The following is a 21,377-nucleotide window of genomic DNA, read 5'->3' on the forward strand; positions in this document are numbered from 1 at the left end:
TTCTTATTGTCAGATTTATCTTTGAAGTCAGGATTGCTCCATAGTTTAGGAAGCTGTCATTGTAATTAGAAGTTTTTATAAATCGGTCAGTTTCAATTTTAAATATCTATATAATGCTTTTAATTAGGTGGCTTAAAATACTGTCATATATAGGATGTTTATTCACTTTCCTTAAGACTATTGTATAATCAACTTGAAAAATAAACATCTGAACTCTATTTGGTTAACTGTGAAAAGTTGGCCATTTAATCAGAAATGAAGTGAAAAATTTGTGTCTTTTCTCAACCCTGGATGCATGTTCAGATCACTTCAGGAGTTTTTAAAAAATAATCATGCCAGGCCCTACCCAGACCAATAAAATCAGAATTTCAGGGGTTAAGATGTCAGCATTTGAAAAAGCTACCCTGGGAGTTCCCTGGTGGCTCAGTGGGTTAAGACAGCCTTGTCACTGTTGTGGCTCCAGTTGCTGCTGTAGTGTGGGTTCAATCCCTGGCCCAGGGAACTTTCGCATGCCATAGGTGTGGCCAAAAAGAAAAAAAGAAAAGCTACCCAGGATTGAGAACTACTGTCCAACAGTTTAATTATTTTTCACTGGTGAAGAAATTTTCATTGTTTTGAATTGTTGGGGAGGAAAAACTTTGCTCTACCCTGGTTTGTGTTTGAGATCCTATTAATTAACTGACAGATTAACAAAAGAAAAACAATTCTAACTGCAATAGAGAAAGTTCACAAAAATGACTTAAAGGGGTTGTAAGAATTTGGGGCTTATGTATAATCTTTCTCAGGGAAAGAGGGAGTGAAGGGTACTTAGCAGTGACTTAATAGGGGAAGTTGTGTGAATGAAGAGCACTAATGGGAAAGCAAAAGACTTTTAGGAATGATGAAAGAATCCTTAGAATAAGTGTTAGATACAACAGTTTTGTAACCAAAGTCTGTTTGGGTGTGGGGCCAATTTCTCACTGTCTAGTGATGAGTTAATCTTCCTTGGTTGCTCCCAGTGAGGGAATTTATGGCAACGGAGTTCTTTTGGGAGGCTTTGCTTTTAGGGAGATAGCAGATTTCAGGAACTCAAATGCCTTCTAACTAAAAATTTTAGGGTGCAGTAACATATTCTCGACCTTTTCAGCGTGGATCAAGTAGTTGGAATACTCAATTCCAATTACCATGTGAGTCAGTAAACTCAAATTTATTACATTCCATTTATATTAAGCTGAAACTGTTGAACATACATAAAGGCACTGTCCAGGGCTTTTTATTAGCCTGGATTGAAATGTAACACATTTTACAGTTTGATATCAGATAAAGGCATAGTGAGGAATATGTGTACCTTAAATATACCAGTTCCACTTTTAGGCTTGAGGGCTTCTATGAACAGAAATCTTTTTTTTTTTGGCCTAGCTGGCAGCATTGAGACAACTTTCCCTGGCCAGGGAGTGAACCCTTGCCACCCCAGCAACCCACTGAGTCACAAGACTCCTGAGCATAATTCATATGTTGCTCCCTCATTTAAAATCTTCTAGCGACTTGAGTAAAAGTTTAGTCTCTTACAGAACACCAGTTCAGCTCGTTATTGCCAGACTCCTCGGAGAATGCTTGCCTTTCTGCCTGCACTTTGGTTAATTTCTTGTAAGACTCTTGAGGCTGTTCTTATCTGACACCATCTCCATCTCCAGTCAGAGTTAGATGGCCTTTGTTTTACTGCCAGGGTATGCTGTGCACACCTCCAGGACTGTGCTTACCACACTTTTAGAAGACTTTTTAATTGTATAGGCTTAATAAAACTCTCAAAGATTCAGCCTGTTTTGCTATACCTTGCTTATCACAATACACGTGGAATGTGTGAATGAATGGATGTTTATTTTCCTAGCGATTATAAAAGTAAAGGTGTCTTTTAGGAAAAAAAAAAGAGTCTAAATGTAATTATGGATAAGAACTGTTATGCAACCTAGTATTAGAGTAAAGGAAATAGACTAGGCTCTCTAGGAATTTTATCAGACCCTGGAGACAAAGCAAGACAGAGCATAGAAGGACTGTGTGGACATAAACCACACTACCACAAGTTCTACAAATGTACTTGATAGTTGTTCAGATTGAGGAATCTGAACTACTTAATCTCTAAGACCCACTCCTGCTCTAGTATTCCATGATTCTAAGACTAAGTCTCAAAAATTCACTTAGAAATAAACAATTCAGGGAGTTCCCATCGTGGTGCATCAGAAACATATCTGACTAGGAACCATGAGGTTGCTGGTTCGATCCCTGGCCTCCATCAGTGGGTTAAGGATCCAGTGTTGCTGTGGCTGTGGTGTAGGCCAGTAGCTGCACCTCTGATTCCACCCCTAAGCCTGGAACTTCCATGTGTGACCCTAAAAAAGAAAAGAAAAATACTAGAAATGTCCGATTGTAGAATTTGGTAGGCAAGATGTGGGGCGGGGGGGAAGCTACAGAAATTTGCTGTTGCGAAACCTTATAAACCAGGTTTTGTTAATAGCAAAGGCAAAGAAGAGAGAAGTTGCTTTATTCCCTTCGACCAGGGTTATCTTTATTTCTCTCACTTCCCTTCCCTGTCCACTTATTTCTGTATTTATACATACATTCAGTGTTTTCCTGAGTATTTCTTTAGTGGTATTTTATTGGCCCTACCATGAAGGAACTATAACCCATAGCAGTGGTTCTGAAATTGTGGTCCCTGGACTAGCAGGGTCAACATCACCTGAAAACATAAATTCAAAGTCTTGGGCCCCACTCCAGATCTCCTGGGTCAGAAACTCCACGAGTAGGGCCACAACAATCTGGGGCGGTGGGCGTCGTGTTCAGTGGCTTGATGTGGGGTCTCAGTTCCCAAATCAGGGATTGAACCTGGGCTGTGGTGGTGAAAGCTCTGAGTCCTAAATCACTAGACCACCAGGGGACTCCCAACAGTTTTGTTTTAAAATCAGCTTTCTAGATGATTCTGATGCATGCTGAAGTTTGAGAACTACTACTCTAAAGACACAATTATGATAGTTTCAGTGCTATGACAGCAGTTGTACTAGGCACCCAATAATAGTTTAGAAGTATGGAGGTGAGAAACGATGACACAACTGGCCCATAGTTCCAGCACGAATAGTTCTTTGAACTCTCATTAGCCTAAGAATAATAAGTATTTCCAATGCTTAACAGGTACTGTGCCTATGACTAAGACCAGATCAGAAACTCTGAGGGCAAGGTGCTGGTCTACTTGAATCCCTTATGTTTAAAAAGTATTCTGTGAATCAAAGGTACATAGCAAACTGTTACTGAAATCCTATTTGACACATTATCACACATCACGTGCATTGTTCCTTTAACTTGCAAGACCTTACTGTTTTAAGTATAATAATAGAGATATGGAAAACCCAAATCCAACAGCATCTTTTGAATTTAACATGTAGCGACCTAATGTGACACAGTATCCAACGAATGCCAAAGAAACTAGACTTTGGTCCAGGTACAAGGGACATATTTTTGCCATGTGGTTGTGATACATCAGCTGCTAGGAGGATGTACACAAATTGCTCATATTAGAGTATAATTACTTACACACAGGTCATAACAAGGGGTTTACCTAAGCACTTGCAGAACAAAATTCCTTAGCAACAATCCTGATGGGCAGATCGTTTTGTTCTCTAACATTATTCCATTAGGAAACCAAAGTTAATAACCCAAAGAACTTTCCAGAAATGCTCTTGAAAACTTGGAGTCCCAAAGCCATGGAGAAAGGCCGACTACACCGATAGGTGCCTCTCCAAGTGGTGCGCCCTCTGAGCCCTGCCGCACTGCCCACGTGCTTCTGAATAGGGCCAGCGTCCGTCACGTGATGCACCTCGCAGGCCCCGCCTCTCAACTGTGACATCCCCAACCGGTGCCTGATTATTTTCTTTTCTTTAAAGAAAGCTGGCTCCAATTTCCAATAAAAAGAGAGAGACAGAGCACGAACTTACAAGAAGTTATCTTTTCTGATTTTTCACTTCTAAGCTTTCCTTTCCCTTTATGAACCGCCTTTCAGCACTCGGGCGTTTTCCTGGGCAGCTTTGCTGTTCTGGGTCTTTGCGGGCTGTAGGCACTGGCGTTGTGCGTCACTGTCCGCCGCCGTGTCCCCAGGCTACTCCAGCCTGCCTCCTTTCCAGTCTGCGGCCTCAATGTCCTTACCCCGGTGTGCCCTGCTGTGGGCTCGGCTCCCCGCCGGGCGCCAGGCTGGCCATCGGGCAGCCGTCTGCTCTGCCCTTCGCTCCCACACTGCGCCCTTTCCTGGGGCTCTCGGGCGCGTTTCTGCCGTCGCCTGCGCCTCCTCCTCCTCCTCCGCCTCAGGAGGCTCCAAAGCCCCGAACACGTCCTTGTTCGTGCCGCTGACTGTCAAACCTCAGGGTCCCAGCGCGGATGGCGACGTCGGGGCCGAACTAACTCGCCCTCTGGACAAGAGTGAGTGCACGGGCTGGAGAAGGCGGCCAGGCTGGTGTTTGTAGGGCTGAGGAAGCTGTCCTTCCTTCCCCTGGAGACTTGCGGTCCCCTTGAGCGTTGTCACTGTGCTTGTCAATGTCCATCTCCCTTGTTGGTTTGGGAGCCGTTCAAGGCTTGGGACTGTGTCTCATTGATTCTTTAGTGTGCTGCGCCAGAAACTGGCCTTGTTCTTCTCGCTGTTCTCTGAATGGTTACATTGTCCCATCCTCTTGTGATGGGGCAGTTCACGTTTTTTGAGTCGTTAGGTGGACCACTAATTTTCTAGCATCCTCTCTCTCCTCCCCGGTGGTTCAAAACTATTGCCCCGAGAAAGGACAAGGGAGTGAGGCAGTGAAAAGCCAGAGGAGAACTTTGCTCAGGATTATTTGTCACTGACTGGGCACCTACACAAACTAGACGCAGTGTTAGGCTGTATAGTGGCTGTCAAGAGGAACCAGATTCATATCCAGATCTCTTCCACTCCAGAACCTTATATTCTCATGGGAAGGAAGGAAGCACATACAGATGACCAACTGTATTACAAACTAAAGCATGACAAGGGTGTGCTTCCCAAAGGTGGTAGGTACTCTGATCATTGTGGGCCCCAGAGAGAAAGGAATCATTTGGCATCAGCAAGTGGCAAGACCTAATCCTTTTGCTCCCCTGCAAAAAATTGTTTAGTGTTTTTCCATTGTCCCCAGTTGAAAGGGGGCTTCAATCTCTAATATGCCTGGAAGGCCCTGCCTGGTCTAGCCTGAGTACCTCTTGGAGAGGCTTCATTGCACAGCACTCTCCTTGTTTCAGCGACATTGGTGAGATGTGAGCTTGTGCTTCAGGGCCTTTAGTATATGCTACCCTTTAGGCCTAGAATACCTCTGTGATTCTTTCTTCTTCTTTTAAAATAGCAGTGACTAATAGGGAGCGTTTGCTAGAGATAAATACTGTTTTAAGCATGTGACATTTAATCTTCCTAATAACCCAGTGAAGTAGGCAGTTTTTATTCCTGTCAAATACTTACTGAATGTCTGTTACATGCTACTATGTGCCAAGCACTGTTCTGGTCAATATGGTAGGTGCTGTTTTAAAGATTTTTTTTTTTTACATGTATATGTATTTTTTTTTTTTTTTGGTTGATTATAACACATTTAGCGATGTGAAGGTAGATTGACTTAAGTAGAAAGACAATGCATATTTGTGACAGTCATACAGCACTTAAGGGAGGGGCCTGATTTACATTTTACTTCTCTTTTCTCCATTTCCCAAATGGTAGAAAGAGAGTAGTATTTTCTCTGCTGATGTCTCTGGATTGTGAAAATCACGATAACATGTTTGGCAAAGCACTTTGAAAAGTGTAAAGGGGAGTTCCCGTCGTGGTGCAGTGGTTAGCGAATCCGACTAGGGACCATGAGGTTGTGGGTTTGGTCCCTGCCCTTGCTCAGTGGGTTAAGGATCTGGTGTTGCCGTGAGCTGTGATGTAGGTTGCAGACGAAGCTCGGAGCCTGCGTTGCTGTGGCTCTGGCGTAGGCCGGGGGCTACAGCTCCGATTAGACCCCTAGCCTGGGAACCTCCATATGCTGCGGGAGCGGCCCAAAGAAATAGCAAAAAGACAAAAAAAAAAAAAAAAAAAAAAAGAAAAGTGTAAAAGATAACAAATATAAACTAGTATCATGTGTATTAAACATTTGATATAAAGTAGAGGGATTCCCATTCTGGCTCAGTGGGTTAAGAACCCAACATAGTGTTTGTGACTATACGGGTTCAATTCCTGGCCTCACTCAGTGGATTAAGGATCTGGCATTGCCACAAGCTGAGGTGTAGGTCACAGATGCAGCTCAGATCCTGCGTGGCTGTGGCTGTGGCCGGCAGCTGCAATCCTGATTGAACCCCTAGCCTGGAAACTTCCATATGCCACAGTTGTGGCCCTAAAAAGAAAAAAGAAAAAAAAAAGTTACAAAGAAAATGGCCATTGCAGCATCTTTTTGGGAGTGGATAATAAGGTAATTCTTATTATGGAGATTTTTTTTTTTTTTTTTTTTGTCTTTTGTCTTTTTGTTGTTGTTGTTGTTGCTATTTCTTGGGCCGCTCCCGTGGCATATGGAGGTTCCCAGGCTAGGGGTTGAATCAGAGCTGTAGCCACCGGCCTACGCCAGAGCCACAGCAACGCGGGATCCGAGCCGCGTCTGCAACCTACACCACAGCTCACGGCAACGCCGGATCGTTAACCCACTGAGCAAGGGCACGGACCGAATCCGCAACCTCATGGTTCCTAGTCGGATTCGTTAACCACTGCGCCACGACGGGAACTCCAGATTTTTTTTTTTAATTGAAAGCAAAACCAAATTCCCTCATTCTGAAAAACAAATTTTTGTTACAAAACAAATTTTTGTTAGTGGGATGCTTTATCCAGGCTTAATTTCTTCAGTGAGTGTTGTGTGTGTTGTGACTGCATGAAAATGCAGTTGGTACTCTTATGGGGGATAAAAATGCGGGCCACCCAGCCTTCCTGTGTTTCATGATCAAAGACTGCATCCTCAGTTTTGGCCTGCCTTCCCAGAAATGAAGAGTATATGGCTGGATCAGTAAAATATTTATTACTACAGAATAATGCAGTAGTATTTGAACATGTAAAATGTTAATAAAATTTCATCTTGATTAATTTAAAATATTTTCACCTGTAAAATTAGTGATTCATAACAATGTGTTACTTCGGCAGGCATCTAATTCAGCCTCAACTACAGTACAGTAATTTCTCCCCTGTCACCCATGAAATACGGTTACCTAAACCTTGCTTGAGGACTTTCAGTGACGAGCTAGCACTTTTGTGAGGCAACTCCTTTTCCCTTTTCTAATTACTAGTAAGTTCTTGGATAAATTCCACTGACATCTGTTTATCTCACTTTCCACTGGTTTTAGTTATTCCATCTAGAATGAAACATGTGTAATCTGTTTTTCCTGACATCATCTTCAAACTAAAGATCTTCCCTGGCTCCTTTAGTTATTCTCAGATAAGCATAAGCATTGGTCGTCTTTCTAGATACCTTTTGGCTGCCCACTATTAATGTTGAAAATGGTTGTGAATAAATGAAACAGAACATGGTTCTCTAAAAGCAGCCTGACGGAGGTTGAGGGTGATGCTGATCCTGTAGCACCACCCTTACTCCTCTGCCATGTAACAGCAATGTTGCATCGTTTGACTTTACTTTTCTAGAAACTATTAAACCATAAAGAGTTTGTGATCAGCTAAAACCTTCAAGGTCTTTCAACACTCAACAGACTGCTGCCTTAAGTGTTATGACTTCAGGCTTCTTTTGCTTTGGGGGCTCTTCTCTATCTGGAAAACAAATGTTGAACATATGTTAAATTTTGATATCTTTCTTCCAGATGAAGTCAAGAAGATCTTAGATAAGTTTTACAAGAGGAAGGAAATTCAGAAGCTGGGTGCTGATTATGGACTTGATGGTAAGGCTAATAACATTTCTATGAGAAACATTTTATTACTGTTGAGGTTACAGCTTTGTCTTTATCATGTGGGCCTGGACACACAGGGTAAGTACATAGTTGTAATCTGGAAGCTGTCCCTGGGCGGGAAATTGGCAAGATGCAGCTGGCGAGCATGTGTTAAGCTTTCTTTTGTGCTGTACTAGGACGTCACTTTTAGCCTAGACCATAACAAACCAGCTGTACTGCAAGGGAAAAAGAAGACACTTTGGTGAATTAGGTGTGATGTGTATGTGTACTTTGTTTTTTTTTATTTTATTTTATTTTTGTCTTTTTGCCTTTTCTAGGGCCCCTCCCGCGGCATATGGAGGTTCCCAGGCTAGGGGTCAAATCGGAGCTGTAGCCACTGGCTTACACCACAGCCACAGCAATGCGGGATCTGAGCTGCGTCTGCAACCTACACCACAGCTCACGGCAACGCCAGATCCTTAGCCCACTGAGCAAGGCCAGGGATTGAACCCGCAACCTCATGGTTCCTAGGCGGATTTGTTAACCACTGCGCCACAATGGGAACTCCTACTGTTTTTTTTTTTGCTTTTTAGGGCCACACCTGTGGCACATGGAAGTTCCCAGGCTAGTGGTTGAATTGGAGCTGCACCTGCTGATCTATCCCACAGCCACAGCAGTGTGGGATCCGAGCTGTGTCTGTGACCTGCACCACAGTTCATGGCAACGCCAGATCCTTAACCCACTGAGCGAGGCCAGGGATCGAACTTGCCTTCTCAATGGGAACTCCTGTATGTGTACTTTTTAAAAATGAGACTTTAAGTGAAAACTAAGCCCTGCCTATTTTGATTTTGTTTCCCACAGCGCGTCTCTTCCACCAAGCTTTCATAAGCTTTAGAAACTATATCATGCAGTCTCATTCCCTGGATGTGGACATTCACATTATTTTAAATGATATTTGCTTCAGCGCAGGTAAGTGTTTAAAGACTTTAAAATCCTGTGAAACATACTTTCTGTTTCTTTCCGTATGTCATGTTTAGTTCTCTAGTTAGGGCTTACTTGCTTTAGAGTAGGCCCTATTCACATCCTCTGTAAATAATTCAGTGCTTTCACAGGAGGCCTTTTAGGTCCTTTTGCCTGTATAGTGGGTCTCTGAGCTAGTTATTAAATCATCCATATGTCTTAGACTGGAGGAGGACTGGGGCCTTGATCTGTCGCCCTCTGCTCTTCACTTTGTGGTCGTGTAGGCCACCGTGAAAGGAACTCTCACACAAATAGAATTAATCCATAACAGATTCCATCTCTTTCTTCCACTGGCCTCTTTCTCTCTCACATCAGGACAAAGCTCTTGCTATAAAAGAAAAGAAAAGGTAAGAACATCATTATTTTGTTCCCATAGGCAGTTTGGCTTTGGTTATATTTTTATGTATTTGACTACTAGACCTTTGCCCTGGGCCAGGCACTGAGATAGAACCTGGACACAAAGCAGAATGGGACCCAGCCGCACCCTCATCAGTGCCACTAAGGTGTGACGACTTCTTGCTGAGGAATCAGTTCACTTCTGTGTTTTGTCTCTCAGTGGTCTCTGTAGTTTAAATGGTGTTCGCACCTGTATTTCTCTTCAGTAACCACAGGCCTTCTGTCTCATGTATATTTCTAGGCTCTTTAACTTAACTTTCATCACTGCTGATCTTTACTTGTTTGCACTGAAGAAGTAGGACATGGTTATTGACAGCCAGTGTTTTGTTTTCCGGGAAAGTAGAGGTGAAGTAAGGAAGAAAACATATGACAAAGCAGGATCTCAGGAAAGGATAGAATTCCTTGTTCTAGGGTTTTTCTTTATTTTGTCTTTTTAGGACTGCACCTGTGGCACATGGAAGTTCCCAGGTTAGGGATCGAATGGGAGCTACAGCTGCCGACCTACACCACAGCAACACAGGATCCCAGCCACATCTGTGACCTACACCACAACTCACAGCAACGCCAGATCCTTAACCCACTGAGCGAGGCCAGGGATTGAACCCGCAACCTCATGGTTCCTAGTCAGATTCATTTCCACTGTACCACGATGGGAACTCCCTAGGGTTTTTCTTTTTATTCTAGCAATGTCCCCTTAACTCACTAAGAAAAAAGTTTTCATTAAATTTAGTTATGGATAACATTTAGATTGTACATATTAATGCAGTGTTTTATTTTCCAGCTCATGTGGATGATTTATTTCCATTTTTCTTGAGACACGCAAAGCAAATATTTCCTGTGTTGGAGTGTAAGGATGATCTACGTAAAATCAGCGACCTAAGAATACCACCTAACTGGTTAGTTTCTTTATTTGTGGATTTGAAGTTTTTACTTTCTAATCTTGGGAAATTTATGATCATTATGTATTTTTTATTGTATGCTGGATGATAAATCATAAGTAATTTAGATTGCTTTGTTTTCTCTAGAAAAAAGGGAGTTAATTCTGGCAGACAGTTAACTGGTATCTCCCCTTGATCCTATTCAAGCTTGGTTTAAGGGTTTATTGGGGCGGATCTAGAGTAGCCCTTTAGGAGGGTGTTCTTGCAATTCAGGTGTGGTCTTCTGATGTCTCACCTGAAAACCTGGGCTTTTATGAGCTCTCTCCACCCACCACCATGGCTGGGACTCCAGCATCACCTGGCACTTTGCCACCTCTTTGAGGCTTTCTACTCAAACTCTTAGCAAGCAGTCCTCTGCTAAGCCCTGCACATGTTTAGTCCAGGCCTTGGCCAAGGATCCAAGGAAGCCCCACACAGACTTCAAGACTCCCTTCTACTGCATCCTTGCCTTCTACATTCTGGCCTTCAAATTCCAGGTGCTTCAGCAGCTTTGACCTTGATCTTTACTGCTCAGCTCAGTGGGACTATTTTTACCTTGCTTGGGTTCTGCCTCCTTGTGCCCTACTGGGGTATAGCAAGGCTCATCTCAAGTGTTCCATTCTTTAAGGGCTTGTAGACCTGCACTGCCTGTTGTCCGTGCCTTCAAGCAGCTGCTGTGTATATATATTTTGTGCAATTTTGTACTTGTTTATGGTGAGAGGGCAAGTCCATTACCATTCATCATGGCCAGAAGCAAAAGACTGAGTCATTATATTGAATATGCTGAAATTCAGAAGCCTAGGAATATTTACTTACAGGACATATGTAGAGCTCTGGAAATAATGTGAAATTATTACTGGAGCTGATGGCAGTTTAAATTTATTTTAAGTAACTCTTGGAGAAAAGAGATTTGTACAGTGGCAAGAATATTCAAGAAACTAATTTGTATTTGGACTTTTCTGTCCTCTAGTTAGTAAATGCCATTCTTGGAAAGCAGTCATTTTAGTGTGAATGTGAAGCTTATCATTTAATTTAGTTTTTCAAAGATGCTATCTTGTGGAGTTCCCATTGTGGCTCAGCTGTAATGAACCTGACTGGTATCCATGAGGCTACAGGTTCGATCCCTGGGGTTTAGTGGATTAAGGGTCCAGCATTGCCATAAGCTTTGGTAAGGGTTGAAGCCATGGCTTGGATCCCGCATGGCTATGGCTGTGCTGTGGCTGTGGTCTGCAGCTGCAGCTCCGATTTGACCCCTAGCCTGGGAACTTCCATATGCCACAGGCAGGCCCTAAAAAGCAAAAAAAAAAAAAAAAGAAGAAGAAGAAGATGCTATCTTGTGAATGTTGAGGTCGTTTCAGTGGAATTTTTTTTTTTTTTCAGTTAATACCTTTGTCAGGATTTTGAGGTGAATGGGATTAAACTGTTTACTTACTCTTGTTTTAGGTACCCAGAAGCTAGAGCCATACAGCGGAAGATAATATTCCATTCAGGCCCCACAAACAGTGGAAAGACTTATCATGCAATTCAGAAATACCTGTCAGCAAAATCTGGAGTGTATTGTGGCCCTTTAAAATTACTGGCACATGAGATCTTCGAAAAGAGTAATGCTGCTGTTAGTATATTACCAAATATTCACTCTTTTTCTTGTTAATTTGGGGGAGACTAGAGTGAAGGGAGGGTAAGGGGAGGGCATATGTGATAATTTACTGTCAACGAAAATTGCCATATTGCGTTGTACCAAAGAAGCCATAAATTATATTTATATATATTTATTTTATGTACAATGGAGAAAGAGGATGATGCTGCCAACTGAATTCTGACATGCCATCCATTGTTAAGAGGTATCGGATTTCAGAGTTACTAAAATGTGAAAAAAATGTTTGTATTAGAATGAGTGAAATACAGTAATAAAGAATATCTTACATATACAGAGAAATATGGGGAGTAACATAGATATAAATTGAAACCACTCCCCAACTCCTATGAAATTCCAATATTTTGCCATACTTGGGTTTTTCTTTACTTTCTTAACTTTTTTGGGGGGGGGGCTGTCCCCATGGCATGTGGAAGTTCCTGGGCCAGGGATTGAACCCACCCCTCAGCAGTGACCCAAGTCACGGCAGTGACAATGTTGGATTCTTAACCCACTAGGCCACCAGGAAACTCCTTTTTTTTTTTTTTTTAAACTTTTTTAAGAATTAAAATATTGGGAGTTCTCATTGTGACTCGGTAGGTTACAAACTATCCTCCATGAGGGTTCGGGTTGAGTCCCTGGCCTTGATCACTAGGTTAAGGATCTGGCGTTGCTTGCTCTGAGCTGTGATGTAGGTTGCAGACTTGGCTCAGATCCTTAATTGCTGTGGCTGTGGCCTAGGCTGGCAGCTGCAGCTCTCATTTGACCCCTAGCCTGGGGATTTCCATATGCTGCAGGTGTAGCCCTAAAAAGCAAAAGAAAAAAAAAATATTACTGATACAGCTGAAACTGCCCCTGAACCCTTCCTTTGCCTTCTCAGAGTTAATCACTACTCTGTTGTGGTATTCATATTACCTTTTTTTTAGCTTAAACCTCTGATGCTATCTACTAGAACTAATGATAACTGAAGCCACCTTTTCAAACCTGAAAAGGACTGAATGTCCTGTGGTCCGAAGTATCATTTCAGTAAACGAGCCATATTTTGATTCATTATTTTATTATAACTTTATAATGTGAGATTAACCAGTTTGGGTAGGTAATTTGCATTTTTTATTTCTTGTTCTGAATAATTTGGGTAGTTTGCAGAAATAATGCCTCTTTATTCATGAATGCTTAAAAATATTTCCCCAGAACACAGTCTTTCTTTTACATAATTTCAGGCTATTCATCTATAGCAGAACATTTAATATTGATGGAATACCATTATTTAATCCACAGTCCATAATCAAATTTTGCCAATTGTCCAATAACAATGCTGCCGGTCCACCTCCCTGTCTGCCCCAACCCCAGCATTCTGTTCAGGGTCTCACCCTGTATTATATTGTCATGTCTCTAATGTCCATTCATCTAGGACAATTCCTCAGTCTTTCTTTACTTTTCATAACCTTTACATTTTGAAAGACTACAGGTCAGTTGTGTGGTGAACCCCGCCTCAGTTTGGATATGTCTGGTGTTTCCGCATTAGTTTCAGGCCACTAGGAAGACCATCTGTTCCAGTTTGCGTGGATTTTCCCAAATTTAACACCAAATGTTCTTCGTCCTGGGGAACCCCTTCAAATATACCACAGCATTGGTGTTGGTTCTTGTCAAAGATATTAGTAGGTCTTTGTATATTCTTAAATTTTATTTATAATATTAATTTTGAACACAAACAATTTATTTCATTTCAGAAATGGAAATAGTACGGAAACTGTTGAAATAGTACACAATTAAAAATTAAAACCGCTGCAAGTTCTCACACTTCTGTTACCTGAGAATTTAGCTGATTTGCGATATTTCCAAGTTTACATAGGTTATGTGAGACAGTGGATTTTATTTTTTTATAATTTTTTTTAAGGATTAGATATATTTTGTTTTAGCTATTGGACAAATTTGATGTAATGGAGAGAATGCTCTATTAAATATTCAAAGCTTCTTTTTTGCTGTTGTTCTCAAGGTGGAAATAATTCCAGTTTTCTTTTGTCATCCTAGGGTGTGCCATGTGATTTGGTAACAGGTGAAGAGCGTGTGACAGTAGAGCCAGATGGGAAACAGGCTGCCCACGTTGCTTGTACTGTTGAGATGTGCAGTGTTACAACTCCCTGTACGTATACACCATTGTCGAAACTTTATGGTTTAGTATTTTTTTTTTAACTTAAAAATATGCATGAACATATGAACTGTGTTTTTTATTGTGAAAAAAGGTTTAAATTGAGACAAAGAAGAAAATAGTACAGCAAATGCCCATACTTACCACTACTTACAAATGCCATACTGGGTGTTCCTTTTGTGGCTTAGTGCTAATGAATCTGACTTTTATCTGTGAGGATGCAGGTTTGATCCCTGGCCTCACTCAGTTGGATAAGGATCTGGCGGTGCAGTAACTGTGGTGTGGGTCACAGACACCCCTTGGATCCTGTATTGCTGTGGTGTAGGCCGGCAGCTTCAGCTCATATTCCACCTCTAGCCTGGGAACTACCATATGCTGTGAGTGCAGCCCTAAGAAGACCAAAAAAAAAAAAAAAAAAAAAAAAAAATCCGAACTTTCTGTCATGTTTGCTTTTGAATTTTCTTTCCTTTTTCCTCTTAAAAGTTAACTGAAATGTTGGAATTTCTTTTTGGTGCAGTGGGTTAAAGATCCAGCATTGTCATTGCAGCAGCTCAGATTGCTCCTGTGGCACGGGTTTGATTCCTGGCCCAGGAACTTGCATGTGCTACACGTGCGGCCAAAAAAAAAAAAAAGAACTGAAAAGTTAACAAGCATGAATTTTCCTTTGTATCACTTCCCAGTACAATTCCTCTCCTCTGTTTTGATCCAACTGGAGTCAAGTATTTAATATATACCTTTCCTGTCTTTTTTTTTGTTGTTGTTTTGTGGTATCACTGATGTATATTACCTGTTGATACTGTAGAGTGTGTATTTTAAAACATTATTATTATTATTATTATTTTGCATTTTTTTTACGGCCACACCTGCAGCATATGGAGGTTCCCAGGCTAGGGATCTAATTGGAGCTATAGTTGCTGGCCTACGCCACAGCCATAGCAACTCAAGATCTGAGCTACATCTGCGACCTACACCACAGCTCACAGCAGTGGTGAGCTTAACCCACTGAGAGAGGCCAGGGATCGATCCTGCAACCTCACAGTTCCTATTTCATGTAGGAGTTCCTGTTTCCGGTGTGCCACGACAGGAACTCCTACATGATTATTTTATTGTATTATTGTTGCACAACTTGCTTTTTATTCTACACAACATGTTTTTGGGTCTAGTCTTGTTTACATAAATATTTCATCAACATATATATCACATGTGTTATTTAAATTGTTATGTAAGTATTCTCTATTATGAATAAAATTATTCCTCTATTAAAGACTATTTAGGTTATTTAAATTTTTTTGCTATTATGTATAGTGCCACAATTAACTTCTGTTTACGTACTATAGTTTTGGGTGTTCCCGCCATAGCACAGTGGGTTAAGAATCCCACTGCAGTATCTTGGGTCTCTGTCCCTGGCTTGGCACAGTAGGTTAGAGGATCCAGTGTTGCTGCAGCTGTGGTATAGGTCACAGCTATGGCTCAGACTCAGTCCCTGACCTGGAAACCTTTATATGCCTCAGGTGCAGCCATAAAATTAAAAAAAGAAAAGAAAAAAGTACTGTAGTTTTGAAAATATTTTAAATGAAAATTTACTATATAGGCAATCATTTTTCATAATAGAAAAATAAATGCAAAGAGAAGGAATAAAAACATATGTAACTCCCCGATTCTACCCATCCAGAATCAAACATGTTAGTTAATCATGTGGTTTATATTTTCTGTTTTGTGTTTGTACTGTATTCATACACCCTCGTGTGCTTTGTGGGTGTGTATATTAAATAAAATAGGAGTTATTCATTATGTACTATTTGATAGCTTGCCTTCGCCTTTTAATAATCCTAACTTTCTTGAGTTCCTGTTGTGGCTCAGTGGTTTATGAACCCAACTATTATCCATGAGGATGCAGGTTTGCTCCCTGGCTTCGCTCAGTGGGTTAAGGATCCGGTATTGCCAAGAGCTGTGGTTTAGGTTGCAGACTTGGTTCAAATCTGGTGTTGTTGTGGCTGTGGTGTAGGCCAGCAGCTTCAGCTGCCTGGGCAGACCCTAGCCTGGGAACTTCTATATGCTGCAGATATGGCCCTAAAAAAAAGAGAAAAAAGAGGGAGTTCCCGTCGTGGCGCAGTGGTTAACGAATCTGACTAGGAACCATGAGGTTGCGGGTTCGGTCCCTGCCCTTGCTCAGTGGGTTAACGATCCGGCATTGCCGTGAGCTGTGGTGTAGGTTGCAGACGAGGCTCGGATCCCGCGTTGCTGTGGTTCTGGTGTAGGCCGGTGGCTACAGCTCCGATTCAACCCCTAGCCTGGGAACCTCCATATGCCGCGGGAGCGGCCCAAGAAATAGCAACAACAGCAACAACAACAACAAAAAGACAAAAAAAAAAAGAAAAAATTTTCTGAGTAAGTGGATAGTTTTTTAAAAATCAATTTATTCTAAAAGTAGTACATAGTAAAAATTTTAAATAGCATGTATAAATCAAAATTCCCTCTTCTGCCCCCTTTTCTAATTTTGTTTGTATACACCCAGATATGCTAAGTAATTTTAAAATTAGCTCTCTTCTGTTTCCTAAATGTCATTGTGGGCATATTAAATTTTTAATTTTTAAAAAATATGCTCTTCTTAACTCCTTGGTATTTGAGGAAGACAACTAAAGTATAAATGGCTTTAAAAGAATAAAATAATATGATTGGAGGAGTTCCCATGGTGGGGCAATGGTTAACGAATCCGACTAGGAACCATGAGGTTGTGGGTTCGATCCCTGGCCTTGCTCGACGGGTTAAGGATCTGGCGTTGCCTTGAGCTGTGGTGTAGGTCGCAGACGCAGCTCAGATCCTGCGTTGCTGTGACCCCTAGCCTGGGAACCTCCATATGCCGTGGGAGCGGCCCTAGAATAGGTAAAAAGACAAAAAAAAAATAATAATAATATGATTGGAAATATTTTGGCGTTAGAAAATAAAATGCAGATTTTTTTTTTTTTTTTTTTTTTTTTTTTTTTACCATAGTAATGAGCTTAAAACCTCTAAGACCGAGCAGAGCTGGAGCTTAGGGTATTGACATATTTTGCGTGTCCTCCTAATACCCGTTTGTATTCCTGAGGTGGAGGTGCTTCATTTACTGCAGGGCTATCTACTTCTGGTTCCTGGGATTGTCTTTCACTGCTGTGTGGGATAGTCCAGGCTGCCTCCGGGTTTGCAGAAAGCAGGACAACTGAACCTGCTCACTTTGGGAAGCAGTACAGTAGAGTGGTTAAGAATTTTGAAGAGTGGGGAGTTCCTGTCATGGCCCAGTGGAAACGAATCTGACATATCTATCCATGAGGACACAGGTTCGATCCCTGGCCTTGCTCAGTGGGTTAAGGATCCGGTGTTGCCGTGAGCTGTGGTGTAGGTCGTGGACACAGCTCGGATCTGGCATTGACTTGGCTATGGTATAGGCTAGCAGCTATACCTCCAGTTCAACCCCTAGCCTGGGAACCTCCATATGCCATGAGTGAGGCCCTAAAAAGACAAAAAGGCAAAAAAAAGAATAACAGGATATGCAGGAGTTCCTGCTGTGGTGCAGTTGGGTTTAAAAAAAAATTTTTTAAAGAGTGAATTTTGGAGATGATCCGGAATTTCATGTATTTTACTCTTACAACTTAAGTAACTGCCCATGCTGTATAACCTTGAGCCAATGACATCTCTGGGCTTCTGTTTATTCTTCTGTAAAATGTAAATGTAAATAACGATGATACTTACCTAATGGGCTTGTTGTGAGGATTAAATGAGTTATAATTGTAAAGTGCCTAAAATAAGCCTGCCAGAAAAGAAGCTCTTGGTAAACAGTGACAGTGATTTTGGTATTGTGATTTGTTGATGATGTTATTTAAGTAGATTGTCTTGCTTATGATAACTTTTTTTATTTTCAGATGAAGTGGCTGTGATTGATGAAATTCAGATGATTAAAGACCCAGCCAGAGGATGGGCCTGGACCAGAGCACTGCTAGGTTAGTGGTCTTATAGCTATAAAACCCATGCTTTGTGACATACAGATGCATTTTATCTGCTTGACATTGCCAAATAGAGCCAACTGGATCCTCTCTTGATATAAATCACAAAAAAGTCAGCTAAGTGTGTCTTTTAGTTTTCTAAATATTGTTTTAGTAATGAGAAGTCCATTTTTTCTAGTATGAAATTAGGATAATCCTAATTAATTATTTAATTAGAGTTCAGATCTCACCATATTTACACAGCAACTATTAACATTTTGGTGTTTCATGCCAGTCTTTTTTTCATCCATATGGTGTTTTGTGAATATATAATATTTGTATCTTGCTTTTTTTCATTTTTGTCGTTTCATAGGCATTTTTAATACCATGTATCAATATTGCATATTCTCCCACATGATATCACTTACATGTGGGATCTAAAATATAGCACAAATGAACTTCTCTGCAAAACAGAAACAGACTCACAGACATAGAAAACAGACTTATGATTGCCAAGGGGGAAAGGAGGGGAGGAAGAGGGATGAACTGGGGGTTTGGGCTTAGTAGATGCAAACTGTTACATTTAGAATGGATAAACAAGGTCCTACTGTACAGCACAAGGAACTATATCCAGTCTCCTGGGATAGTTCATAATGGAAACGAATATTAAAAAGAATGTGTGTGTGTATAGCTGAATCGCTTTTCTATACAGCAGAAGTTGGCATAACATTGTAAATTAACTATATTTTAATTTAAAAACTTTTTTTTTTTTTTTATTTTTTTTTGTCCTTTTGTCTTTTGAGGGCCAGCACCCAAGGCATATGGAGATTCCCAGGCTAGGGGTCTAATTGGAGCTGTAGCCACCAGCCTACGCCACAGCCACAGCAACGCAGGATCCGAGCCATGTCTGTGACCTACACCGCAGCTCATGGCAACGTCGGATCGTTAACCCACTGAGCGAGGCCAGGGATTGAGCCCACAACCTCATGGTTCCTAGTCAGATTTGTTTCTGCTGAGCCATGACGGGAACTCCAAAAAGTTTTTTTAAATATTGTTTATTCTCCATTGAATAGCTGTATTGTTGAGTCTTCCCTTGGTTTTTGTGGGAGATGGGTTCTGCATCCATGAATTTAACCAACCACAGATTGAATGTTTTCAGTCCATCGTTGGTTGAATGTGCAAATGTGGAACCTGTAGATATGGGAGACAAATTGTAAATTGTTCGAAGGAGTTGAAGATTTTTCCCTATTATTAATGATACAGTAAAAATCTTTGTGGCTATGGCATTTTATTGATTTACCTTATTTCTTTAGTATAGGCTCCTGAAGGTGGACTTGAGGTCCACAGACAGGAATGAATGTTTCTCCTGCTTGTTATTGAGTGACTTTTTGATCAGCATGTTGTAGGGCAAGTGTTTTCAAATTTAAAAACAAATAAACAAGCTCTTTCTTCAAACCAAAAGTGCGCACTGGAGCCTGTAATATAAGATAGATGAAAGTGGATATGCTCAGGGATAAGGAGCTTGGAGTTTCTTCTACCTCCCAGTCTCTTAGGCACCTCAGTGATTCCATGGAGCCTGATTTAAAACACAAAAGTGTAAGACTGATGTTCAGTATTAACCATCAGAATGCCAGGCTCTAGTTGAGGCTGGCTTCACCCTCAAGTAGACTCAAACCCTTGCAAAGTAGTTGAAACACCCTGAGGTTTATAAAAATGGTGATAATTTTTGCCCACTAGAAGATTTTTATTTTGAGGTTTGAGACATAGGTAGTATTTACAAAAACACTTGCTAAAGTTGTAAAGCAATAGGTAAGCAAACTTAAAATATTTTTGTTATGTAAAGTGTTGAATATCTAATTTTATATCTTTGAAATTTTTGAAAATCTGGAGTTCCCATCATGGCTCAATGGTTAATGAACCCGACTAGTATCCATGAGGACTCAGGTTTAATCCCTGGCCTTGCTCAGTGGGTTAAGGATCCGGCCTTACTGCAAGCTGTGATGTAGGTGCAGACTCTGTTCGGATCCCATGTTGCTGTGTCTGTGGTTTAAGACTGCAGCTACAGCTCTGGTTCAACCCCTAGCCTGGTAACCTCCATATGCCACGGGTGCAGCCCTGAAAAAGCAAAAAAAAAAAAAAATCCCTTGGAGTTCTTGGGGGTTCAGGCTCAGTGGGTTAAGGATCTGGTGTTATCACTGCAGAGCCTTGGGTCCCTGCTGTGGTGCAGGTTCAATCCCTGGCCTGAGAACTTCCACATGCCATGGTGTGGCCCAAAAAATTTTTTTTTAAATCCCAGTTTTTGATTTAACAGGACTCTGTGCTAAAGAAATCCATTTGTGTGGAGAATCTGCTGCTATTGACCTGGTTACTGAGCTTATGTACACAACTGGGGAAGATGTGGAGGTACTTGATATATGCTTCATTGTGAAGGTAGCATAGTGAATAGCCCTGAATACCCAGGCAGTGGCTTCCTAGTCCCCAGATAGTGGTGAAATCAGAACATAACTAAAAAGAAAGCTTCATTGCCTCATAGTTGAGTAGATCATACATAGTCGGTTGAACCTCATGATACAAAGTTCTGTCCAAGTGGCTATCACACTCTACGTCTCCAAAAGTACAGAGATTATCTTTTCCTAACAAAACCTTTTGGAATTTGAGCAGATTTCTTTAGAATTAAATAAATCAGAAATGTAAGAAGTTTGAGGCTCAGAAAATGTTCATGATTTTCAAAGTTTCAGATATCAGATATGGGGGCCTTTGAAATAGATCTAATTGGTACAGATAGTTTATATCCCTTTTTCAAATTTTTAAAGTAGGAAGGGAGTTTCCGTCGTGGCGCAGTGGTTAACGAATCCGACTAGGAACCATGAGGTTGCGGGTTCGATCCCTGGCCTTGCTCAGTGGGTGAAGGATCCGGCATCGCCGTGAGCTGTGGTGTAGGTCGCAGACACGGCTCGGATCCCCTGTGGCTGTGGCTGTGGTGTAGGCCGGCGGCTACAGCTCCAATTGGACCCCTAGCCTGGGAACCTCCATATGCTGCAGGAGTGGCCCAAGAAATGGCAAAAATACAAAAAAAAAAAAAAAAAAAAAAAAGTAGGAAGTAACTCATTCTATTTAATCATACTTTTTGTTTTCTTTATTAGACATGTGTAATAAGATGAAATATTTTTGAATTGATCCATTAGTTTTGTGCTCAGCTTTCAGGAAGAGATAGTAGAATGTAGTGGAAAAAATTCTGGGTTCTAGTCTTGGCTTTACTGTTTTTCACTTTGTGTTTTTAGGCAAATCACAGAAGGCTAGAATTGGAAAAATCCTCAAGAGACCTAATCTTTTATTAGACTCTATTTTACTCTTTTTTAAAATTTTACTTGTTCATACAATGAACATAACAGTAAACTCTT

The 21,377-nt window shown here is 41.2% G+C and overlaps 1 protein-coding gene across 1 annotated transcript in view; it reads left to right on the top strand.

Moving 5' to 3' along the window:
- Window positions 1-4,120: 4,120 nt before the first annotated feature.
- The window catches only part of SUPV3L1 (Suv3 like RNA helicase), a 29,291-nt gene continuing 12,034 nt past the window's right edge, over window positions 4,121-21,377 (top strand). Inside the window, exons 1-8 of the mRNA XM_001928898.7 lie at window positions 4,121-4,440; window positions 7,840-7,917; window positions 8,767-8,874; window positions 10,103-10,217; window positions 11,682-11,850; window positions 13,903-14,014; window positions 17,917-17,994; window positions 20,288-20,379. Coding sequence (XP_001928933.3) covers window positions 4,161-4,440; window positions 7,840-7,917; window positions 8,767-8,874; window positions 10,103-10,217; window positions 11,682-11,850; window positions 13,903-14,014; window positions 17,917-17,994; window positions 20,288-20,379 — 1,032 coding nt within the window. The 5' untranslated portion in view covers window positions 4,121-4,160. The remainder of the gene's footprint in view (window positions 4,441-7,839; window positions 7,918-8,766; window positions 8,875-10,102; window positions 10,218-11,681; window positions 11,851-13,902; window positions 14,015-17,916; window positions 17,995-20,287; window positions 20,380-21,377) is intronic.

The sequence above is a fragment of the Sus scrofa genome, chromosome 14 (genome assembly GCF_054392235.1).
Source record: "Sus scrofa isolate SSC_HxYL_T2T_F1_AM1 chromosome 14, Sscrofa_HxYL_maternal_Yorkshire_Landrace_v2.0, whole genome shotgun sequence".
NCBI classification, from domain to species: Eukaryota; Metazoa; Chordata; class Mammalia; order Artiodactyla; family Suidae; genus Sus; species Sus scrofa.